This window comes from Tupaia chinensis, unplaced genomic scaffold (genome assembly GCF_000334495.1).
Source record: "Tupaia chinensis unplaced genomic scaffold, TupChi_1.0 Scaffold000366_1, whole genome shotgun sequence".
In the NCBI taxonomy this organism is placed as follows: Eukaryota; Metazoa; Chordata; class Mammalia; order Scandentia; family Tupaiidae; genus Tupaia; species Tupaia belangeri.
The window spans coordinates 735,499-760,584 of NW_006159863.1; the positions used below are offsets into that span (position 1 = coordinate 735,499).

General features: G+C 47.2%; 1 protein-coding gene across 4 annotated transcripts in view; it reads right to left on the reverse strand.

The window, feature by feature from the left end:
- Positions 1 to 23,570, reverse strand: part of PNOC (prepronociceptin) — a 30,645-nt gene extending 7,075 nt beyond the window's left edge. For 2 of the 4 annotated variants that reach the window (XM_006153213.3, XM_006153214.3), the window contains exons 1-2: positions 22,908 to 23,108; positions 9,426 to 9,575 (exon numbers count right to left, since the gene is read on the reverse strand). In XM_006153213.3, the coding sequence (XP_006153275.1) occupies positions 9,426 to 9,575; positions 22,908 to 22,976 (219 nt within the window). In that variant the 5' untranslated portion in view covers positions 22,977 to 23,108. Of the gene's footprint in view, positions 1 to 9,425; positions 9,576 to 22,907; positions 23,109 to 23,167; positions 23,259 to 23,490 lie in introns of those variants that run through there. The other 2 variants (XM_006153215.3, XM_027773726.1) reach the window with 2 other exon arrangements.
- Between the last annotated feature and the right edge of the window lie 1,516 nt (positions 23,571 to 25,086).

Consider the following 25,086-nt stretch of genomic DNA (forward strand, 5'->3'; position numbering starts at 1 on the left):
GTCGACTACGTGGGAGTCCAGCGACATAGCCATTACGCTAACTGCTGGTTCCCAAGAACTGTCTCTTTTTAAAGTCATGTTCCTTTGGGTCTTTGTTACTAGTAGGATAATTCAATTTTTTAAGTCTACTTTTTCACTCTTTCTCCTTTTTTAAGGTAAAGTTTTTTTTTTTTTTTTGGAGAGATTTTCACTGTAGGGTGCGTGTGCTCACCAGACAGACAGAGAGAGACATAGAGACAGAAAGCGAGAAATCACCCCCCAGGAGGGATGGTCACGCCGCAATCCCTTCTCCTCCATTCTCCTCTCGGGATCTTGGGCACGCATGCACATGCGCCCGGCGTGAGTTTTAAGCCACCGGGTCCGGGACACGAACCGTGGTCGACCACGTGGGAGTCCAGCGACATAGCCATTACACTAACTGCTGGTTCCCAAGGTAAAGTTTTGAGAGACACAGAGATTGGGAAAGAAAAAGACAGGCACCCCCAACAGTGTCTCCATGCTGCAATCCTCCTCCAGCCTCAGCTAGCCGGAACCACAGGCAGGTATGTGTGCACCTGGCATCCTCAGGGAGGTCCTGGCATGTGAACCCAGGATTTTTCCTATGTGGGCCCAGTTGTGTTACCACTGCACCACTGCCTGGCCTGCATTTAATTTCTTTTTTAATGGCTAGAGACTGCATGCACTCACCAGAGAGGCAGAGAGCAGGAGAGGGAGAAAACACCCTCCGTGGGGCATGGTCATGACACAGTCCCTTTTTCTCTATTTCTCCATCTGGTTGGAATTTTAGGTACATCTGTACATGTGCCCAGTGAAATATTCAGCTCTTAGGGCCAGGATTTGAACAGCTGTCAGCCATGTGGGATCCAGCTCCCTTAACCACAAAGCAGGCCTGAATTTAACTTCTTTTTCTTTTTTTTTAGTAGAGATTTTTGCTATAGGGTGCATGTGCTCACTGAAGAGACAGAGAGACAGAAAGTGAGAAATCACTCCCTAGGGGGGATGGCCATGGGGCAATCCCTTCTCCTCCAGTCTCCTCTTGGGATTTTGGGTGCACATGCACACGCACCTTGCATGAGTTTTAAGCCACTGAGTCCATGACTTGACCTGCAGTTTACTATTTGGGAGTCTGGTCCCCTGAATTTAATTCTTATCTAATATACTTTCTCCACCTGTCTGCCCATCTGCTTGGGCTCTGGTTCTGACTGGCATCTTATTCACCAGTGCACTCAGGTTGAAAACCCTGGGCATGTCTTCATCTCTCCTTCTTTTAACCATTCCTTTCCAATCAGGTCTGCCCCTCCTTCTCATTCCCTCTGCCACTGTCTGGGTACCTTTTAGGGTCCAGTGGCTCCCTAGCTGACCTCTCCATCTATGATCTCTGCCACTTTAGTCCATTTAGACCCCTGGCAGAATACACTTCCTGAAGAATAACTAATCACATCATTACCTTGCTCTCAGCTGTCTGATATTTTGTCTTGTTCATAAAATAGTTCCAAACTCCAGAGCAGAGCATTCAAGGTTCTTTGCCATCTGGTTCAGCCCACTTTTTTTTTTTTTTTGGAGAGGTTTTTGCTATAGGGCATGTGTGCTCATCAGAGAGACAGAGAGAGACAGAGAGACAGAAAGCAAGAAGTTGCCCCCCAGGGGGATAGCCACAGTGCAATCTCTTCCCCTTTATTCTCCTCTTAGGATTTTGGACATGCACACACACATGTCTGGTGTGAGGTTTAAGCCACTGGGTCTGGGACTTGAACCGCAACTGATTATGTATGAGTCCAGTGATGTAACCATTACACCACCTGCTGGTCCTTCAGCCCACATTTTAAGTCTCCTTTCCAGTTCTTTCTCACACATATTCCACTTCAGGCATATGAGGCCTTTCCTTCAACACAGCAAAGCTCTTCCTGCCTCCCTCTGCCCCATCTGGTGAAATGACCTCCTTCCAATGTCCTGCCTCTGAGTTCCCACAAAACTTTGCATTGCTCTTGTGGAAATTGTAATGCGTCCTGTGATGGCAATACCTTCCAAGGCAGAATATGACAAGTTAGGCACCACATCTTACTCAAGTCTGAATCCCTTTCAGGAATCTCCTTCCAGTAAATAGAAGGATTTCCATAGGTTTGTTGCACTGAGCTGACTTAGTCAAGAAGTCACCTTATATTTAGGTAAGAGTGAAAAGGAAAGAGAAAGAGATGAGGAAGAAAGTCCTTGGGAGAACAGGAGTTGCAAATAGTTGCAACCAGGACTTGAACTCCCTACATACTTCTGCAGCTACTCTTGTCACCTTGTTGCCACTCTGTTTACCTGATTACTTGGCTGTCCCTTTAGACGGGGTTCTTTACTCTTTTTAAAGTTTAGTTATTCCTGTTGGAGAGTGTGTGGATGCACATGAAGGCAGGGGAAGAAACCCCTCAGTATGGCTTATCATGCTATATGACCCCCTTTCCCCAGCCCTCAACTCACTAAGATCTGGGCATACATGTATATGTCCCTGGCATGTTTTTAAGCCAATCCAGGTCTGGGTTTCTGAACCTTTGGGTGGCTGTGTGCCTTCCTACACTGCACCACCAGTTTGCTGCAGACTGTGCCTAGGTCAGGGTTCTGAACCCTTTTTTGGTGTCTTGGACCCTTTCACCATGTAAATTATACACTTATGTCAAACTTGCATACACTTTAGAGGATCTGTAAGTCTTCTAAAGTCTGCCCATGGACATGGTATCTGTGGACACCGTGCTAGGACTGCTTTGCTTAGCTGGAAGCTGTCCTGCAGGCAGTCAGTCTGCCTTCCAGGTATCTAATACCCAGGGTACATAGTGGAGCCCCGTAGTGAGGATATGGAGTAGAGTGAGTCCCTAGGAGAAAGGAGGGGATCTGCCATTGGTGACCCAATGACCAAGCTGGAAGATCCCCCCCACCCCCACTCATCTTAAATGTTGGCAAAGTATTATTTTTGCTATAGGGTGTGTGCACTTGCCAGAGAGAGAAACAGAGAGACAGAAAGTGAGAAATCATTCTCTGGGGGGTTGGCCATGCTGCAATCCCTTTACCTCCATTCTTTACTCAGGATTTTGGGCACACATGTATGCATGCATGTCTGTATGAGTTTGAGGCCACTGGTCTGGGACTAGAACCATGGTTGGCTATGTGGGAGTCCAGCAACATAACCATTATGCCTTCTGCTGGTCCCCGCAAAGCATTTAAAGAAATGCTTACATGAGGGAAGGACCACAGGCCACATCTGGTCCTAGGGGTCACACCCCTGAGTGTGAAGCCAACTCACTTGTAGAACTTAAAAAAAAAAAAAGACAAAAACAGAATTTCAAGATTTAATAAACCTCCAAGAAATAGAACCAGAGATTAAAACTTAACTTTTACAAAAAGACTATAAACTTGATTTTACAAAGTTCGGGCAATTCTCTTGGGTCATCGGAAAAGTCATGATCTATTTTCCTGTTTTTCTATGCAAAAAATGCATCATGACTTTTCCGATGACCCACTATTTACCCCAGTTGCAAAATCACTGATATAATGCAGTCCTTGTGTGTTATGGTGAGGTTCAGTAATGGGCACCACACAACGCTGTCAGCTAACAGTGTAACCTGTTATACTGTTAGAACTCAGATGTCTAGAATGGCTTCTACTCAGCCAGCTCTGTGTTCTTGCAGTGCAAATTAGAAGGAATTAATGCACGAAAAAGGATCCTATGAGACCAAGAGGTAAGGTTCTGATGGGGATACTGCTCATTATTCATAAGACTAGAGAGGATAAAGAGAGTGACCAGAGGGAGGGCTTCTCTTTTTCTCTGACAAGGTTTCCAGGAAGCAACCTGTCCCAAGCCCACCTGTTACCCACAGATGGGGATGTTGACTCCTACTGAAACTCAAGTCGTGGTTTTTCTGAGCGTGCCTTTTCCATTAATCTTTTCCTCAGAGATGCTTAACAGATGGAAATAGTTGCTGACAATGAACATGCTGTCAGTGCAAATTCAGCAGAGAGTTGCAGAGAAACTACTTTCTCACACCCACAGCGTCACTGGGTGTGGAAAAATGATAGCCGCTTCCATAGATGGGGAAGGCTGACTTAACCAACAATGGGCTTGCAAACCTACTGTGCGTTTTATAGGAATCCCTACTGGACCATTAGCCCACATCCTTGAAGATTCTAATCCAGTACGTCAAAGACAGGGCCTAGGAATGTCCATTTTCAGCAAGCTCTCCAGATGATTCTGAGCCTGGGCTCCATGTTGAGAAATTCTGTTTTGGAATTTTCTCTGAGGAGGAAGAAGCCACCAGAAAACATGGTGGTCAAAGACTCCTTCAGAGAAGGGGTTGCGTGGGTCTATACTTTGCCTGTTCCTGAAATGCTTTGAAGAAAAGCAGATCAGATTGATTTGTAGTAGATTCTTTCAGATCATAATCCTACTGAGGGGAGTGATTTTGTCCCTCCAGGGTATTGGCGATGTCTGGAGATATTTTTGTTTGTCCTACCTGGTGTGTGTGTGTGTGTGTGTGTGTGTGTGTTTGTGTGTACATACTAATGGCATCTATAGGCCAGAGATGCTAGTGAACATCCTATAATGCATGGGATGGTTCCTCCCCAACAAATAATGATCCAGCCCCAAATGTCTATAGTAGTGAGTGCTCTTCAGGGTCGACAGGAATGCAGGGAGATATCGAAAGCACTGAGAAGCCCATAGAAGTGTAGAATTTTGGAGCTGAAACAGACCTCTGTTCTCTGAGAATACTTAGTCCACCCCCCACAGATAGGAGCCCCCAGTGACTATTGAATTCTACCCTCCCCCTCCTTTAGCTTACAGAAACAGGTGGGAGGGTTGTGAAACCTACAGGCTATTAGTTCTGTGGGTCCCTGGGTTTCTAAGCCCAGATGGTAATTAGGTTTCGTGTCAATCAGAGAAAATGAAATTCTATGATCAAACCAGATGCCACAGTCCATACCCAGACTTGACATACTGTTAGATAAATTTGATGCTAACAGAATCATCTAACTCTTGATTTGGGAGAAGGTTTGTGGCAACTCTGAAGAGCTAAATTCACAACAACATTTGTAGGACCAGATGGACATATGAGCTTTAATGCTTATCCCTCTGGTCTGGTGGGCACACCAGCCTCTTCCCAGAGATGGGTTAATGGCCTAGTAAGTGAGCTGGACACATTTTCGCAGTCCGTGTTGATGACATGGCTATATTAAGCCAGAATGTACACGAGCATCTGGAGTCTTGGGTTGGTGCCCACTTGCCCTGTAAAGCTGGGAGACTGTGCAAAGGGCCATTTAAGTATCTGGGATCAAAGAGTAGGGTACAAAGTGAGATCCAGGCACAGGAGTCCATTGGAGGGCAAGAAGGAGCTTATGGAGATGGTTGGGTTTCTGCCACTAAAGAGTCAAACCACTTTTGACCAAGAAACACTTGGGATCTTTTTGCTCTAGGAGGTCCTTTCCTTTTCTTTCTTTCTTTCTTTCTTTCTTTCTTTCTTTCTTTCTTTCTTTCTTTCTTTCTTTCTTTCTTTCTTTCTTTCTTTCTCTCTTTCTTTCTTTCTCTCTTTCTTTCTTTCTCTCTTTCTTTCTTTCTCTCTTTCTTTCTTTCTCTCTTTCTTTCTTTCTCTCTTTCTTTCTTTCTCTCTTTCTTTCTTTCTCCCTTTCCTTTCCTTTCCTTTCCTTTCCTTTCCTTTTCTTTTCTTTTCTTTTCTTTTCTTTTCTTTTCTTTTCTTTTCTTTTCTTTTCTTTTCTTTTTTTTGAGAGGGAGACAGAAAGACAAAAAGTGAGAAATTACCCCCCCGGGGGGTGGCGGGGGGATGGCCACACTGTAATCACTTCTCCATTCTCCTCTCGGGATCTTGGGCACACACGCACATGCGCCCAGTGTGAGTTCAAGCCACCGGGTCTGGGACTCGAACCACGGTCGACTACATGGGAGTCCAACGACATAGCCATTATGTTAACTGCTGGTCCCAAGAGGTCCTTTCCTGCTAGTAGATCTTAGGGATAACCTGGCGGGGAGGGCTAGCAGGTGAACAGCACAGAGAAAATACATACAAGGAACTTCTCTGGCAAATCAGCTACTAGGAGTTTTTATTTAATGATGCTAGAAAGAGCTACCAGAGGATAGCTTCTTTTGCAATAGAATTTTGGGAAGTTTTATATAAAATGTCCCAGACTCTTCCTTGGTGGGTGGTTGCCTTATTCTTTGTCTCTAAAACAACTCAGTAACATAAACTTTTTTCTACTTGCGCTGATGGGTAAGAATCATTTACAATTATATGAAAGTCTAGGCTATCGCAATGGACTGGGGTATGTGAGTCATTTACTAACCAAAATTATAGTCTGCTAGAAAGCCAGCAATACCTGGACCATCTACAAGAAATACAAATTAAAAAAACAAACAAACAAAAAAACCCCAAAACTTTGATAAAGCCAGAGGATCCTGGGACTAGCTCAGAATTACAGATTTTGGGATTGGGGAAGCCACCTTTGCTGAGATGTGAGTCTCCCCATCATTCACAGCGTGGGCATACTCAAGACTCAAGGGGTGCTGGAATTAGAAATAGGATGTGGTTGCCTATGTTCTAGCTCTGTCAACAAACTTAAAATAAGTTAAAAATGAATACAAACTAGAAACAAAAACAAGTAGGCAGCTAGGTCCTTGGGGGCAGCAGGCATCGTGGAGGGTTTATCTCTGATTTGTGAGGCTTTTACAGGTTCACTCTCTAACTTGTTTTAAAGAAATAAAGCGAAGAGTGTCTTCTGGACCCCAGAGATTTAGGGTGCTGTGGAGAGATGCGAACGTGCCCTAGATGTTTGGCTGTCTCTGTAACAGTTCTATAGAGACGACAGCACACGAGCCTGTCTGGAAGACTAACAGTCCCAGCACCTTGCAGCTTCCACGACATAGGTTTACTGAGCACTGCTCTGGGCCACACGCTGTGTAATGTGCTGGGATACCTGGATGGGTCAGCAGAGGAAGCTCACACCTGACCGTGAGACCTGCAGATGCAAATGAATCAGACTGCAGAGGAGGGAAGGCCTGACTATTGGGAGCAGGTGGAGAATCAGCAAAACGTTCTCTTACTGGGTGAAACTTAATCTGGGCTTGGACATGTGAGGGGGGTTTATTCAATGGGGGAGAATGAGGAGACGTGAGTGAGACAGCTGGGCAGGAAGGGAAGGTGGACTTTCCTGGGAGCTATGGACAGTGATTAGGATCAGCATCCAGAACCCAGAAAAGTTGGGAGCGTACCTTTGAGAGTTACTGTGGCCTCAGGAGGGCTGAAGGTCTGCGATGAGAGGGTGGGGTTTTAGAGGGAGAGCAGACAGGTTGGGAAGAAGCAGAGACTCTTGGCAGAGAGAGGAACAGGAACCAACGTAGGAGGCAGGCAAAGTAGTCAGAGGTGGGGGGGAGAATGAGGCGAGTGAATCCAGGGAGGGCGGGCATTCCTAAAGGAGGGCATGACAGGCAGCGTAGGGGCCCAGAGTCAAACAGGACGGGTAACAGGAACGAACTTTGAATGAGTTATGTGGGGATGCTCTTCATGAGCACATAGCTGTTTCTGGTCAGAAAACAGGCTTGAGGGGCTGGACAGTGCCACAGCTGTAATATAACGGACCCACATAGGAAGGGCCTGGGTTCGCATCCCGAGACTTCTCTGTGTCTACCAGGCATAAGCATGCATGTCCGTAATCTGGGCCGGCTGAGGCTGGGGGTGCATTGTGGCATGAAGCTATGTTAGGAGTGTCTTTCCCTCTCTTTCTCTCACAGAAGAAATAAATGAATAAACTAACAACAACAGACTGGGCCAGCCCGTGGCCTAGTGATTAAGGCAGCTGGATCCAACATGGCCTACTGCATTGCTTGAATCCCAGACCCAACAGCTTAAGGAATTTGCTGGGCAGGCCAACAGGTAGCATGGAAGTTAAGGCTCTGGATTCCACATGGCTGACTTCACAGTTCAAATCCCAGACCTAGCAGCTTAAAAATCACGCCAGGTATGTGTGTGTGCGTATCCAAAATTGCGAGAAGAGAATGGAGGAGAAGGGATTGTGTGGTGGCCTCTGCCCTGGGAGGAGGGTGATTTCTTAACCTCTGTCTCTCTCTGGCAAGGACATGTGCCTTATAGCAAAAACAAGACAAAACCCCCCCAAAAAAAGAAAAGAAGGAAAAGAAAAAGAAAAATATATACACTTGCATGCCCAAAATCCTGGGAGGAGGGAGAGGTGGAGGAGAAGGGATTATGATGTGACCATTCCCTATGGGGGGGGGGTGCTTTCTCACTCCTTCCCATCCCTCTCCAGCAAGTGCAGGCACCCTCTAGCAAATTGCCTGCCCCCCCCCCAAAAAAAAAGACCACAAAAAATTTGGGGAAAAACAAAACAACAAAACAAAAAGTAGGCTTAAACATGACTGAACCAGGTGAACCAGGCTTATAATTGAAGAGCTTGGAGCTTGGGTCTGCCTGGGCTGTGTTTGCTCATCCACGGCCTGGAACTGAAAAGATGCCATGGTGCATTAGTCCAACATGAGTTTTTGCTTCTACATTTGTACATTTGCCTGACAGAACAGTAGTTACTCCTGGTTGTTTTGCAAGGTTGAGAGGTTCCAAACGTGGCATCCTTTGAAAGAAATTTATTTGAGTACAAAGGAAAAAAATAATCGAGTGCTCCTGGGCTTAATAAGAGAGGATTAACTATTAGGATTGAAATTAATTAGTTGAGAAAGTCATTTATTTAATGAATAAAAAATTTAACACTGGATTTGCACCCCAAATTGGAAATTGAAAACACAAGAGCGTATTTTGGTATCAATTTGCAATTCCTTCTCCAATTTCTTTTCAGGATTTCCTGTAGAAATGTGACTGACACTGTTCGCAGGGTACCTCTTAAGCCACGTAGGATCTGGGCCTGCGACTGCACGGCGCGCCTTGTGGGACCCTGGTCCTTAACCCCCACACCACCAGCTGGCCCCTCAGGTATTGTTTTAAGGCATAAGTAATCTATGAATTTTTAAGAGCTCTAACAGCTAACTTTTTTTTTTGTTGTTGTTGTTTTAAATGTCATACTTTCTTATCTACATTTCATTGGTATACTTCTAGGAAAGATGATTGCAATTTTCTTTTAAAAACTTTCCTGAATTTGCCAAATTTTCTAAAATGAGGCTGCAATGTATTGGTGCTGGCAGCAACATGGCAGTGTAGGCTTTATTTGAAGGTATAAAAGTGGACAGATCAGACTTCCCTGTTGGAGATGCGGCTCAAGTCCACATCTGTTTCCTACTGGTCACATGACGCTGGGCGAGTCCCATGACCATGGAGAGAGGCTGTGATTTCTCACTCAGAGGCTGCTCTGGAGGGGCGGTGGGGAGAGGGATGCAGAAAGGACTAGGGAAGAGGGTGGCCTCTCCTGCCCCGGGGACCCACCTCCAGGTTGAAGCTGTCCAGGGCTGGGCGGAGCTTCTCCCGGCAGGCCAGGCAGTCCCTTTGACAACTGCTGAACACCCCTGGGAAGAGGCTGAGTAGCAGGAGGTCGCAAAGCAGGACTTTCATGGTGCAGGAGCAGGAAGCAGGATGCTAGAACACACACAAGGGTGGGTGGTAATTAGTACTGAGAAGGGGCCAGTCAGGGCCGAGACCCCAACCAGAGGATGCAGGAAAGATGCTCCTCTGTGGACACAGCGCTAGGGCCTGAGCTCACCTCCCAGAAGGGAGTGGATTGTCATGAACACGGGCAACCTTGTCCTGTCACCCAGGCCTCGTGTTCATGTATGGGCCAGTGTCTGGCTTCCTGGGGAGAGAACCCCTGTGATTCCTGCGTCCAGTTTGCTTCAACACTGCTTCTGGGAACAGCTGTGAGGTGGCAGGGCAGCTTTCCTGGAAGCAGAAGGCATCACTTGTAGCTTATGAATATGTGACCTGGTCAGCCAACCCCTCCACACCTCCATTTCCACAGCCAGGAGGGGAGTGGTGGTACCTGCCTGTCACAGGCCCGTGGTAAAGATAAAATGAGATCTGTAAGGACAGTTTTGCGAAGTGCAAGATGAGTAACATTTAAGATTTATCAATGACCTGCCCATGTGCTTTACCTTACCCTTCCAACCCTCCCTGCCTTAGCCAGGAATACCCCACATCCCCAAATCCTTCCTCCCAGGAAGCTTTTGCAGGTCCTTGTCTGTTTCCCCTGCTAGATGTGAGCTATGGCATGGTCTGAATTTTTCCGTCCATCTGAAATGCACACATTGAAATCCTAACTCCCAAAATGATCGAATTGAAGGTGGGGCTTAGGGGAGGTGAACAGCTCATGAAGATAGAGCCCTAAAAGAGATCCGAGAGAGCTCCCCCATCTATCCCACCATGTAAGGACAGAGAGGGAAGGCACCATCTTTGAACCAGGAAACGACCCCCACTAGATGTTTAACTTGATGGCATTTCGATCTAGAATTTCCCAGCCTCCAGAACTGAGAGAAATAAGCTTCTGTTGTTTATGAGACACTGAGTCTAGGGTATTTTGTTATAGCAGCCCACAAGGACTGAGAGAGCTGGCTTCCTGACAAGCACAGGGCTTGGCGTGCAGAATTCTTTATTGAAAAATGATCATGGGCCATGGTGGTTAAGGTGGTAGATCCTACATGGCTGACTGTGTGGTTCGAGTTCTGGACCCTTCAGCTTGAAAAACACGCCTGGTGAGTGTTTGTGTGTGTCCGAAATCCTGAGAGGAGAATGGAAGAGAATCAATTATAGTGTGGCTGTACATCCTGGGGGTGATCTCTTGTTTTTCTTCTATGTCTCTATCCTGTGAATGCACATGTACTATAGCAAAAAGCAACAACAAAAATAAAACTAAAAAATAAAAAAAGGAACTATACTAAGATAGTAGCTTTAATTATTAGTTAGCCTAATAGTTATAATCTTAACTCAGAATGTTTGAAAAATGTGTAGTTTCTCTATTTCTCTCTTTTTTTTTTAAAGAGAGATTTTTGCTATCAGGTGCATGTGCTCGCTGGAAAGACAGAGAGACGGAAAGCTAGAAATCACCCCTTGGGGGGATGGTCATGTGCAAATCCTTTCCTCCATTCTCCTCTTGGGATTTTGGGTGCGCACACACGCTGGTGTGAGTTTTAAGCTGCCTAGTCCGGGACTCGAACCGCGGTTGACTTTGACTATGTGGGAGTCCAGTGACGTAACCATTATGCCATCTGCTGGTCTCCCTATTCCTCTTTAAAATCTATCCTTTGATCAAGCCTCTTGAATCAGAAAGCTGTTTCCTTGGACTGCATTCTTTTGGGTCACTGAAGAACCATCTTGGAAGATTAGAGCGAAAGGGGAACAAGGAACTTTCTGGACGTGTAAATGAAATACAGGAGCTATACACTTGCCCCAAACCATTGATTTATGTATTTAAATTCTGTGCATTTCATTGTTTTTTTTTTTTTTTTTAGTGAGAGATTTTTGCTATAGGATGCATGTGCTTGCCGGAGAGACAGAGACACAGAGAGACAGAAAACAAGAAATCACCCCCCCAGGGGGATGGCCATGCTGCAGTCCCTGCTCCTCTGTTCTCCTCTAGGAATTTTGGGCATGCACACATGCCTCACTTGAGTTTCAAGCCTCTGGGTCTGGAACTGGAACCCTGGTTGGCCATGTGGGAGTCCAGTGATGTAACCATTCCGCTATCTGCTGGTCCCTGAATGTAACTTTTCAGTTAATAAGGAGTTCAGAGTAGAAACATGAAAATAATTGCCTTTATTGCTTTTCCATCAGACTGTACTGAGAAAATGCACAAGGCCTTGCTATTCAAATGCAGTCTGCACACCAGCTGGACTCTTGTCAGAAATGCAGACTCTCAGGCCCCACCCCAGAACCGCTGAGTCAGGATCTGTGATTTGAGCAAGTTTCCCAGGAGATTCACATGCCTGCCAAAGTTTGAGACGTACAGCGTGAGAAGCTTGTGAAATGGAGTGAAAGGGTGGGAGAAAGGAGCGATTTTGCAACTGAAGGCACCCAGTAGCCATGTTGGGAGGCTGTCCCTGCTCTTTTGGTGCAGCATCAAGGTGTTTCATACCGAGCAGGTGACTATATGCGTGCTCGATAAATGTTCATAAAATCAATGAGGTGACATTTGAGGTGGGTATTGAAAATGAGTGAGTTTTCCAAGAAGGCAGAGAAGAGACCTTTTTTTTTTTTATTTTTTAAAGAAACAGCATTGTTTTTTAAAGGTTTTTGCCATAGGGTATATGCACTTGCCAGAAAGAGACAGTGAGAGGGAAAGTGAGAAATTGCCGCCTGTGGGCATGGCCATGCCACAATCCCCTCTCCTCCATTCTCCTCCTGGGATTTTAGGCACACATGCATACACACACACACACACACCCTGTGTGATTTTCAAGCCACCAAGGTCTGGGTCTTGAACCATGGTTGGCCATGTGGAAGTTCAGTGTCCTAATCACCATCTACTGGCCCCAGTAAACAGTATTTATTACTTTAAGAGAGATTTTGCACTTGCCGGAGAGGCAGACAGAGAAACAGAAAACGAGGAATCACCTCCTGGGGAGATGGCCACACTGCAGTCCCTTCTCATCCATTCTCCTCTTGGGATCTTGGGCTTACACGCCCACATGCTTGGCCTGAGTTTAAGGCCCCAGGTCTGGTACTCGAACCATGGTCAACTATGTGGGAATCCAGCCATGTAACCATTACATGATCTGCTGGTCCCAGTAAACAGCATTTTAAAATAAGTATCTGCTGAAAGGCAGCTTGGGCCCTGATAGGACAGTCTTATTGGCCATCCTGATGGAATTGAGCTTTACCCCACAGATGGCGGGATGCTCTGGGCTAACAACTAATGAACACAAACATATAAATGAATATATCTCAAATGCCTATTTTTCTTTTCTGTCTCAAGGCCCAGTGCCTTAGTCGAGATTTATTGACTTGGCTATTGTAATAACCTTCTAATTAATCCACCTAGTGATCTGGCCTTCCTCCAAGCCATCTCCAAATCTAATGATGTCATTTCATACTTAAAATAATTCTATAACCCCCTTTGCTGTCAGGAGAAATTCCAAGGACATGGCACTGGCTCCTGTCTTATCTCCTGTTACCCTTGCATCCCCTCTGGTCCTGGTGAATACGGTTCCCAGCTCTGTCAGTGCCTAATGTCGTTTTATCTTGGCACTGGCTGTTCTCTACCCAGAATATTCCCCTCCAACTCATACTTCAAACACATCTCAAGAATAATCCCCTCTGGGAAGCCATCTCTGAGGCCAGGTCTGTGTTAGATCAATCTCTCCTTCTGTGGCATCCTAAAGCAGCACATTGTCGTGGAAAGCAGGCAAGCCTTGGGTGCCTCATCTGTCAGACGGGCACAACAGACCTATAGTGTAGGGTTATTGTTATGTGAGTTCTCCCATCTACTCATTACTGCAAACGCTCTGGGTTCGAATCCCAGTTCTACAGTTTGCTTGCTATACTTAACCTCTCAATTCCTTGTCTGTTTAAAAATGGGGTAGTAATATTACTTATCTTGGAGGACAGTTAGTGGGTTTGTGCTTGTAAGCAGCTAAAATGTCATGTGGTAAGTAACAAGAACTTTTGGGTCATCAGAAAAGTTATGACATATTTTTCAATGCAAAAAAAAAAAAAAGTGTCGTGACTTTTCTGACAACCTGATATGTAGAAGCCTAGAGAAGAAAGCCCAGCACACAACATTCACTCTATGATTGTGTTCTCTCGTGGTACGTAGCATCCTGTACTCTCGTCGTGGACTTGGGTGTCAATTTCTCCCATTGGACCATGACTTCCTGGAGGGCAGAGACCGTGTTCTGTGGTGTTCCATATTTCCATCGCCCACACAGGGCTCAACACTTAGGAGGTGCTCAGTAAGTTTGACAAGTGACAGTGAAGTGTCTCAGGAGCCTCCCCCTTCTCTTCATCAAATGAACAGTGGAAGATGTCTAGGAACATCTGCCTCAGGAGGCCCAAGGTGCTCATGGCACAGGGTCTCTTCAGGACACACGTCACCAACAGTGTCTATTAGGGAATGCTCCAGCTGGAGGGAGATGTGGGAACTTGTTTTGTTCCAGAGCAAGGCAAGATGCCACGCTAAACTGGAACTCTGGTACATGTTCTGGTAGGAGACCGGCTTCTATTGGCTATCAGGCATGGTTGGAATAGTGTTAGATACCAGGTCTGTGCGGCCTAAATAGGTGTTGGACAAGCTATGGAAGATCTTTCAAAGAGGAAATGTATCTTGAGTTCCAAACACTATCGTGTGAGCAAATGTTTTAGAATGCAATCTTCAACATGGCTGAATCTTTCATTTAATTTGAGAATTGCCTTTACATTGTATATCGGAATCAGGAGACTTTTTTTATAGGCTTGGTCCAGAAGGGCATGCTGTACCCTCTACAGCCACAGGGTGGCAGTGGTTGTATGTCACAGAAGAAAGGACTGGCAGAGGAACGGCCATTCATGCCCTCTCCTCCCTAATATGAATTGCAATACCGTGTGCGCGGAGGCTGAGCTGACAGGCTGTGACAGATGTTAATGGAACGCTCTCTGGCTGAGCTTATTCATGAACTTCATTAGCCGTGGCAACTTGTACATTCAGGAAATGTTTGGTGCTTTGATTGGTATTTATTATCTCAAATTCTGGGTAAATGGGATTTAGGGGTGAGGTGAAGAGAGAGAGATGAGCTGCTCGGGCATTTAGCATGCACTCCATTTGAGAGTCTCCCTGCATGTAAAGTATGGGGTCCCTCTGGTTTGGCACTTGGGTGATCTTATCACATTTTCTTGCTCTAGCCAGGCCCTGCCTGCAGGAGTGTGGCACAGCTGTCTTCCAGTCTCCACCTTCCTGTATGTCCACTCTGCTCCCCATAGGGCACATGTGCTTGCCGGAGAGAGAGAGCCCTCCCCATAGGGCACATGTGCTTGTCAGAGAGAGAGAGAGAGAGAGGCAGATCCCTTCTCTTCCATTCTCCTCATGGGGTTTTGGGTGGGCAGGAACGCACATGTGTCTGATGAGATTTTCAGGCTGTCAGGCCCAGGACTTGAACCATGGTCAGACAGTGGGAGTCCAGTGCCCTAATCACTAGATACCTGCTGGCCCCATCCACATTCAATATTTTTTTTTTTTAAAGAGGTTTTTCTTTAGGGTGTGGCACTGGTCAGAGAGAGAGAGAGAGAAAGAGACAGAGACAGTGAGAGGGAAAGTGAGAAATCATCTCTTAGGGAATGGCCATGCCTTCTCCTCTATTTTCCTGGGCTTTGGGCATGCATGCAAAATGCCCAGTGTGTTTCAGGCCACTGGGTCTGGGACCTGACCACAGTCAACCATGTGGGAATCCAGTGATGTAACCACTATGCCATCTTCTAACCCCCCACATTCCCTTTTTTTTTTTTTTTTGAGAGATTTTTGCTACAGGGCATGTGTGCTCACTGGAGAGACAGAGAGAGACAGAAAGTAAGAAATCACCCCACCAGGGGGATGGCCACTCCATAGGCCCTTCTCTTCCATTCTCCTTTTGGGATTTTGGGCACAGATGCACATGTGCTTGACTTGATTTTTAAGCTGTCAGGTCCAGGACTTGAACCACCATAGGCCATGTGGGAGTTCAGTGCCTTAGTTACTATGACACCTGCTGGCCCATCCACATTCACTTTTTTCTTTTCTTTTCTTTCTTTTTCTTTTTCTTTTTTTTTGGAGAGGTTTTCGCTATAGGACGCGTGCACTCGCCAGACAGACAGAGAGAGACAGAGAGACAGAAAGTGAGAAATCACCCCCCCCAGGGGGGATGGCCACGCCGCAATCCCTTCTCCTCTGTTCTCCTCTCGGGATCTTGGGCATGCACGCACACATGCCCGGTGTGAGTTTAAACTCGAACCGCGGTCCGCTATGTGGGAGTCCAGTGACATAGCCATTACGCTAACTGCTGGTCCCCACATTCACTTTTCACAAGTGACTTTACCTCTTACTTAGAAACTATCTGAACGCAATGCTATTTCTTCTCTGCGGTTCAGTGAATCTGCAAAGTGGGAATGACAACACAGTCTCACCTCCCAGGAAGGTTTTAATATGTAAATGAGATTAATATCAGTGAAACTCAGGCCAGCCCATGGTGTGGTGGTTAAACTGGCTGGATCGCACATGGCTGACTGCATGGTTCGAGTCCTGGACTCAGTGACTTGATAAAACATGCCAGGTTCAGGTGTGTGTGTGCCCAGAATTCCAAGAGGAGAACGTAAAAGGAATTGGGACGTGGCCATCCCCCTAGGGGGTGATTTTTCACTTTTTCTCTCTGTCTGTCTGTCTCTCTGGTGAGTACAACATGCCCTATAGAAAAAAAAACTAAAAAAGAAAAAATATATAAATGAAAGCTCAAACTACATGTAAATATTATAACGGGGACAACATTTTCTACTTGGTACTCCTCGCCACACTGAGTACAATTGTGTTCTGGGTTAAATGAGATTTTGAACTTTGAAAACTCGGTAGAAGTTTTTCAGTTTTAAGAAGTCTTGACTAAATCAATGTGCTGGTTTATAACTCTGCACATAAATGAATGTCGATGAAAACGAAGGTGAGTAGTGAACTCACAAGTTATGCTTGTGCTTAAATCTTTCAGTATGTAACTGTGTGAACTTGGGCAAGTTATTTCCCCTCTGGGAGCCTCACAGTGTTCTCAGCTGTAAAATGGAGATGACAGCGGATTGGATGTGGCTGTTATATTTCTACTGAACCCTTAGATTTTGTAACAGGGTGACTTTGGAGGTGTTGTTTCACCTCTGAGAGCCTTGGTCTTCTTAGCTGCAGAACAGGCATAATTACAGGTTGTTGTTTTTTTACTATACAATGGTGACCATCAGGAAATAAGACTTCCCTGAGTACGTGTGAATTTTACATGGCTTGCATTTCTCTTGGTGGCCATGCTCAGCTAACGTGGCTATGTGGCAAAACCATAATCTGGGCATCTGGTATTGAATAAAGCAATGTTTAATTACCTTTTATTTCTGTAATGACACCTCATAAATTTAATTGGGCCTCACTGTTTATAAAGATAAAATACCGCTATGATTTAGCCTTAATCTATTTGCGTGGATTCTTGCTTCCAAGGGCAATATAATTAGTTGCTTATCTGTTTGGAGGATTACATATGGTGCTTTAGCTGACGCTAAACCCTAATTGAGTTTTGTCTTTGACCTATGAGAAAGCCTGTAATTTCGGTGCTTCTAGCAGGGATGGGAAGAGGAGGAAGCTCTCTCAGCAGGAGTAGCAAAGTCCCCATCCTTTGCGTCAGCCATATTGCTTTTCACAGGATACGCAAGATTTTTACATTAGACTCTGTAGTCTGGGGCTGATAGTAACCTCCTTGTAATACGAACATAAAGTCATAGAGGTTAAACAACTTGACTACCATCATCCAGTGTATGAATAGCAGAACTAGGACTCAAACTCAGGTGTTTTGGCTCAAAATCATGTGTTCTGGGGGGACCAGCAGTTAGCATATGACTATGTCGCTGGACTCCCACGTAGTCAACCGGGGTTCGAGTCCTGGACCTGTTGGCTTACACTCATGCTGGGTTCGTGTGCATGCGTGCCCAGGATCCCGAGAGGAGAATGGAGGAGAAGGGATTGCGGTGTGGCCATCCCCCCTGGGGGGTGATTTCTCACTTTCTGTCTCTATGTCTCTCTCTGTCAGGCGAGCGCATGTGCCCTATGGCAAAAAACCTCTCCCCCCCCAAAAAAAAATCGTGTACTGGGACACCATAAACTCTCTCCACTGTTTTGGACTCTTGTGGAGGACATTCTCTATTTGTAGTCAACAGTAATCCATTCCTAGGGCACTACATGCCAGGCACTGTGCTAACTGCTTCATAAACATCCATCCTGTACAGTAAGTGTGACTATCCCAATTTTACAGCTGAGCAGTCTGAGGTTTGAAGAGAGACCTAACTTGAAGTGGCAGAGATGGGACTCAAGCCTGTCTGATTCCCAGACTCATGCTCTGACCATGCTTCTCGATGGTCTCTGTGACTCTCTGTGTAAGTGAACTCATTCCAAGGACTTCCTCTTGTCCTGCACTCTGGGCTCCCCATTGCTGGTTGCAACCTCTTAACTGTTGCCTCTTGCCCATTATGGAGAAATCTCTCACTGCCCACCAGCTGCACCTCCATCGGAAGAAGCGTGGGTCGTCCACATTCTTTGCCTCATTGCAGGAGAGACTCCTACACAAAGCTCTTGTCCATTCCCTAGCCATTACTGATGGAGGTGTCTTTAGTATCTTTTCTTCCTCTTATCCACTTCTACTTAAAGAGCTCTCTTTTGTTGTAAAAGTCCCCCTGGAAAGAGGAATGGCCCAGAGGAGGTGGAGGACAAAGCAACTTTCCTGCCTGACACAGACCAATTATGCCCAGGCAGGGGGTGGGGCAAAGAATGAGGGAGAGCCCCATGCTTGGAAATAAAGTCCTGGGCTCTATCTAGTTCTGGTTTCGTTGTTACCCATGGCATCTTGAGAGCACGTCCTTTACTTTCTCTGAGCTTCAATTTCTGTTTCTGCTATAAGAGGCAGTTGGATTCGATGGCTAATATTCTTTGATTTTATGAATGGCAAGGTATTTGTCCTCTGCTAGAAAGAAGAAGCAAGAAGGGGCACCAGCAGTTAGCATAATGGCTATGTCGCTGGACTCCCGTGTAGTCGACTGTGGTTCGAGTACCGGACCCGGTGGCTTAAACTCTCGCCGGGCGCATGTGCATGCGTGCCCAAGATCCTGAGAGGAGAATGGAGGAGAAGGGATTGCAGCATGGCCATCCCCCCAGGGGTTGATTTCTCACTTTCTGTCTCTCTGTCTCTCTCTGTCTTTCTGGCGAGTGCACGCGCCCTATAGCAAAACGCGACAAATACAAAAACACTTACAAAAAAAAAAAAAAAAAAAAAAAAAATAGAAGAAGCAAGAAGGAAGGAGAGACGAGGGGGAGGAGATGAGGACTTCGTGGGGAGGCAGATTCAGGTGGCACAAGACAAAGGCCATGTAACAGCCCTGCTGGGGCTTTAGGAAGGGCTCAGCGAGGCAGAGGACACATCCTTTCAGGGCTGCCGCGGAGTGAGACGGTAACACTCCTAAGCTATCTTCCCCGTCTGGCCGGTGCGCCCACATATACTGTCAACATAATTTTAATGCATTTTTCTAAACTTTTATAATAAAATTACCCACAGTTCTTTGGAAAAAGATTGGTAAACACAGATAAGCAAAGAGCAATGACTCTAGACCAATAATCTTCCAATTTCTTTAGCTTCGTACCTTTGGCAGTAAGTTTTAAATACTCTCAATTTATTTATCTGTAAGTTATACATGTAAAAACCCACCAAAGTGCTAATTAAGAAAGGTAAGATTAGGGGCCAGTGGGTGGTGTGTGATGGTTGGGGCGCTGGATGCTGTTTGAGTCCTGGACCTGTTGACTTTCTTTCTCACTCTCTCCCCTCCCCTCGCCCTTTGTCTCTCTGGTCAGACTGAATAATAATAAATACAATAAAATAAAAAAAAAAATTTTAAAGAAGAAAGGTAAGTTTAAAAGAAAAAAAAATCTCAGTTTCCCAAAGCTCAGGACAGTCAGACAAGCCCCTTTGGAGTCAGTGGTGGTTCTAGGCTTGTTAACATGGAGGAAGCTGAGGATGCCGGGAGCTCTGTGTTCCTGGCACTAGCGCCCTAGGCACCATGCGGCTCCTATCAGGAACTCCACACACGTTTCCTGGCGGAATGAATGAAAGGATGAATGGCGTACGGGGTGGGCGCAGATCACAGGACTAGCGTGAGAAGAGGAGAAGTTGGGTCTGAGCCACAGGGAAGGCAGAGCCCTGGCTGTACGAGTGGGTGAGGCACCACACTCCCCCGCTAGGCCGGGCCCTTTAGAGCTGCTGAGTTTGTGCTTCTGCAATGCTGTGGGTTGAAAAAAAGACCACAGGATCGTGGAAAGTTGAGACTGAGAGAGATTACAGCCTATTGGGGGAGCTGGCCAAAAAGTCATCTTGCTTCCCAAATTGATGTGCCCCACATCTCACGGCTAGTTTGTGGTTAGAAGGAAACCTTCATGTCAGCTGGTGGGGGGCACTGACGTACTTAAAGAAAGGCTTTTAGACAATTCAGTTTGCCTGATGAGTTTCCAGCAATTCAGGTCACTACAAGTTGTGGTGACGCGGGCTCCCGTTTTCTAAGAACGGCTCATCCAGTTCCTAAGATATCTGATGAGTGGCTCCACTACACCCAAGCCGTGAGATCTCAATGGTTCTTTTGTGGGCTTTGGGAGCCGCTGAGTTGGGGAGGGAAGAATCATTGAACTGCGTCCATGCAAGCAGAGAACATTCACCTGAAACCTCACATTCCTACTGGTGTGTGTGAGTGTGTGTTAGCATGCAATAAACATGCAGACAAGTTTAGTTCACTGCCTGGTACATTGTACGGAGTTTTTACGGAGTGTTCGTCCTCAGGCCAGCCAGTGGTGTGGTGGTTAAGGTGGCTGGATCCCACATGACTGACGGCATGGTTCGAGTCCTGAACCCAGAGGCATAAAAAACAGCTCCAGTTGCATGTATGTGCTGACCCAGAATCCCAAAAGGAGGGAGAGATGGAGGGAAAGGGGTTGTGCAGTGATTCTGCCCCATGGGGAGAGGGTGCTTTCTCAATTTCCCGCTCTCTCTGGGAGCACACGCGCCCTCTGACAAATTTCTCCTCCTTTTGTGCATTGGTCCCAGATGCTGCATCCCTTGTCCCACCCACATTCTTCCCACTCCTCCACTCAGCCTGAGTCCCCAGAATCCCTGGAGGAAGCGCTCCTAGCCCAGATTCCTGCAGACCTTGCCCTCTAGACCACGCAGTGGGCTGAATTACACCCTTCTCGCGTTGTCCTCTGCTGGGTCCACGCTGTTCATGTGTGCCCCCACACCAGACCCTACTATTAGTTTACAAGCACCCCTGACCTTAACAGAGATACACCGAAGCCAGGACAGCTGGGCGCTGCCTTGTCTCTGCCATGGACTGAACAAATCATTTAACCTCTCGGTTTCAGTGTCCTCAACTGCAACGTGGAGATAATGTCACCACCTCCCAGGGCTGTTGTGGGGATAATGGGTGTGAAAGCGCCCAAATCATTGTATGAATGTAAGGAGTGCTGTTATTATCACCTCTGTGGAGTCCACCGCAGCCCCTGGGTGCCTCCCTCGCCTGGTAGAGAGTAGATGATAAATTCCTGACGGATGGAAGACAGAAGAGCTTGGTGACAGCTCTCGTCATAGGCTCCAGGGAGCACGGGTTTGAACCTAATCTTGCAATTACTCCCTTCATTGGCAATGCAAAATCTCCTGCATTTTCGAAATCCCTAAGCACCCTCCGCTTTGAGCTGATAAAGCAGGGGTTGCAGCCTTGTGGGGACAGAATGGCACCCCCAAACAACCCCAGGCCGCACCATAGCACCCTCCACAGGCAGCGCTGACAGCAAGGCATTGGTTGGAAACAGTCTTTCCAGGGACCCTCCCTGGCAGAAGATTCAGGAAGCCCAAAGGAACACCAATCCTTTCTGCTAAAGGTATCAGAGCATCAGTGGAAGCTTGTAGAATATTTCTCTGTTATACTTTCTAAATGAGAAAAGGCAGGGTGCGTCCAACAGCCACCCACTAGCAGTGAGAAAGAGCACTATTCTCTTCGGAAGGTTTTGATAAACAGCCAGGCGGTTACTTTTCCCCCCTCTACGTTAAAAACTCTGGTTTGGGCTTGCTGGCGAATGCCATGCAAAGCTCATCTTTTGTTAGTCTGCAGAACAATGTTATTGGTTATAATTGGGGCAATTATGGGCTGCTCGAGGACTCGAGGAAGCTAAACACAGATGTTTAAGCCCAGGATCAGGGTATTCAAGTCCAAAGCCGCCTGCTTTAAATAGTCCATCCTGCTTTACTTGAAATTCCCCCAGAACTTGCCTATGTTCAGAATGAGAGGAGGGAGGAGGGGATGGGTAGCGAAGGGAGGGGAAGCGAGACATGCAGTGAGTGAGTGAGAGAGAGAGAGAGAGAGAGAGACGCACAAAGATAGGAGGAGGACGAGAAGGCTGAGAATAGAGTGGTAAGACTTCGGATGCTATGACTTGCGCATGGACTATTCTGCACGACCAGCCAAAGACCTCGAGGTGGGGGAGATGAGCAGGAGGAGAAAGACGTGAGGGAGAGAGGAGACCTCAGAGGGATTCGGGGTCTGGGAGAACAAGGTCATGCCTGCAGACAGTCACTCTCCAAGGAAGGCACAGGCAGCGAGCGCGGGCAGCAGGGCACACAGGTGGGGCACAAGCTCAGGTCTGCCTTCCCCCTGCATCGCTAGCAGCGATTTCTACCCGGGGCATAAGGGAGACGGGCTCCCTCAGGAGGAGAAACTCGGATCCAAACGGCAGCAAGTTCAGTGACACGTTGAGGACCAGCCTGCGCACAACCTTGGGAAAGGAAGAGGAAGCCAGGAGAGAAAAGCCTCACTCAGGCTCCAGGGGCTTCCTGGGGGTCCGCCTTGAAAGGCAAGACCTCTCTCAAGCGGCCACCCCTTCCGGCTCTCCTTCCTACAACCACCTCTTCTCAACACATAGCAGCGACAGAGTAGGGGCCGACACTGGGGAGCAAAACTTTTCCTCATTTCCAAGTTCAGCTCTTTTTCCTTCTGCATCTCTCAGACGAGACTTAAAAAAAAAAAAAAGACAAAACCCCCAAAATCCTCCCCCTCCCCACCACCTAAGTGCTGCAAATAAGATGAATGAAGAAATCGTCAGCAGCGTCTACACTGGACAAAGGAGAGAAGCTGAGGAGCCCACCTGGCCCCTGCTCCCCAGGGCTCCATGCAGTTAGTCCCCAGGGCTGGGGTTCGCCTGCGGCTGCCTACCTGAGAGCTGTCGGTGGCCGGCTCCCTCGGAAGCGAGGCTTGGTTCCGCTGGATCGACCACACCAGCATATATATCCTCCCCACGACACGCACAGCCCTCCCTCCTCTGCCCACCTCGATGACACATCCACACGCTGACCCCCTTAATCAACCAAACAGCAGAACCTACAATCCCTCCTGGCTGCTCGCCCTCCCCCCGGCTCTGCGATCAGACCTGTGACATCCCACCCTCCCCATCAATCTCGTCCAAGCCTGCTTACCTGGACTGCTCAGCCGGGATCCCACAGCTGCCTTCTCTGTGTTTCCAGAGGCACTGCGAGGACAGACAGGGAGCTCTGGCAAGTCAGTGAGAAAAAAAAAAAAGACTCCTGGTGAGTGACGAGGCAGACCCCAGATCCTGGAGTCTCCTTGAGCAACCTTTTTGCCTGAGGAGTGGAGAATGAGAAGCAGGCAGGAGGGAGAGGGGGGGCTCGTGCCAGCTCCCACGGGCAGGGAGAAGCCCCCGGCTGAGCTAAGCCAAGCCCCTCCTAATGTCACTGCCCCACAGACAGCAGCTGCTAGGCCACTCCATGGGGTGGTTTACCTGCCACGGCTCAGGTCAGGGGGCATCCCCACAGGTGCCCATGGCACGGCGCAGCGGGAAAGGCTGAGACTGGAGACTCCAGCAAAGCATCTGAAATTCGGGCTCTACTATCAGAGCAAGTTGCTTTTCTTTGTGAACCTCAGGCCCTCCTTCTGTGAAACGGGTGTCAATAGCTCCCGGAATGGTTGTGAGCAGAAAAATGGGATTCCGTTGGTAACTAGAATAAAGAGGCCTTTAATCAATGTTGGTTCTGCATTCTCCCCCTCCAAGGTCCCCCTTTCCTGTGAATTAGTACCATTGGGATCTAGAAAGCTCATGTCAGTGTCCACTGTCACAATGATAAGCATTTAAAGGGCCTTGGAGGCTTGAAGGTGCATCCTGGGAGAGCCCTCATTTCCCTGCCCTGGATGGAGAACTACGACCTTACCCTTGGTTTTCCCAAAGGGTTCTGAAATGTTCCAGAATCCCAGGGATAGAGCCTATGTCATCCAAGGAGCTGGGGCACTTAATGGCAACTCTGGCTCTCTTGTCCCCAGGGACAGGGTCACAAAGGAGTAAGGGAAGCATCTAACCCTACTGCTAATGGGGACAAAGTTTCTTTTTGGGAAGATAGAAGTGTTCTGAAGTCAGATTGTGGAGATGGCTGCCTAACACAGCAGACATACTAAAACGCACCAAACTGCGTACTTTTCTTTTTTAGAGAGATTTCTGCTATACGGCGCATGTGCTCGCCGGAGAGACACAGAGACACAGCGAGAAAGGAAAACTGAGAAATCACCTCTTCCCCCCGGGAGGGGGATGCCAAGACACAATCCCTTCTCCATTCTCTTCTCAAGATTTTGGGCATGCACACACACATACATGGCATGAGTTTCAAGTTGCCAGGTCCGGGACTTGAACTGCAATTTGCCATGTGGGAGTCTGGTGCCATAACCACTAGCCCACCTCCTGGCCCCTCCAATTGTGAGTTTTAAAATGGTGCATTTTATATTCATTATATTTCAACAAAAAGAAAAGAGTTTAAAAAAAGAAAGAAAGCATTTGTCCAGGTTAAGAGCAAAAAGTTCTGAGAATAAAATTTCGCTCCCATCTGTGTTCACAGGGAGAGGTCCCGGGAGATCCACGCGCTCACCATTCCTTGCTTGATCTCTGCTGCCCAAGCCTTAGCTGTTACTACGGCCAAGAGCACCATGATGACCTCTGGGGAAGCTGCGTGCCCACTGCATGGCATGGGGTCAGTTTTATCCTGCAGTAAATCTGGGGCCCCAGGCCTGGAGCCTGATTTCACACATGCCATAGCAGACATTGCTGGGTGTCCCCTAATACCACCCCCTCAGTCTTCCGTACTAACCCGTACCCTCGATTTTATTCTGTGTGGAAATGTGTTCAGCTAAAACCCTACATTTCTTAGCCATCCTTACAGCTGAGGGTAGCCAATGAGAATCAAGCTGCTAGTCCTTGGTGAGGCTTTCAGGAAAGCTCTTAGAAAGGGGATCATCTCTGGGGCAGCCGTGGTGCGGTGATTAAGGCAGCTGGATCCCACTTGGCTGACCATGTAGTTTGAGTCCCAGATCTGGTGGCTTGAAAAACACACCA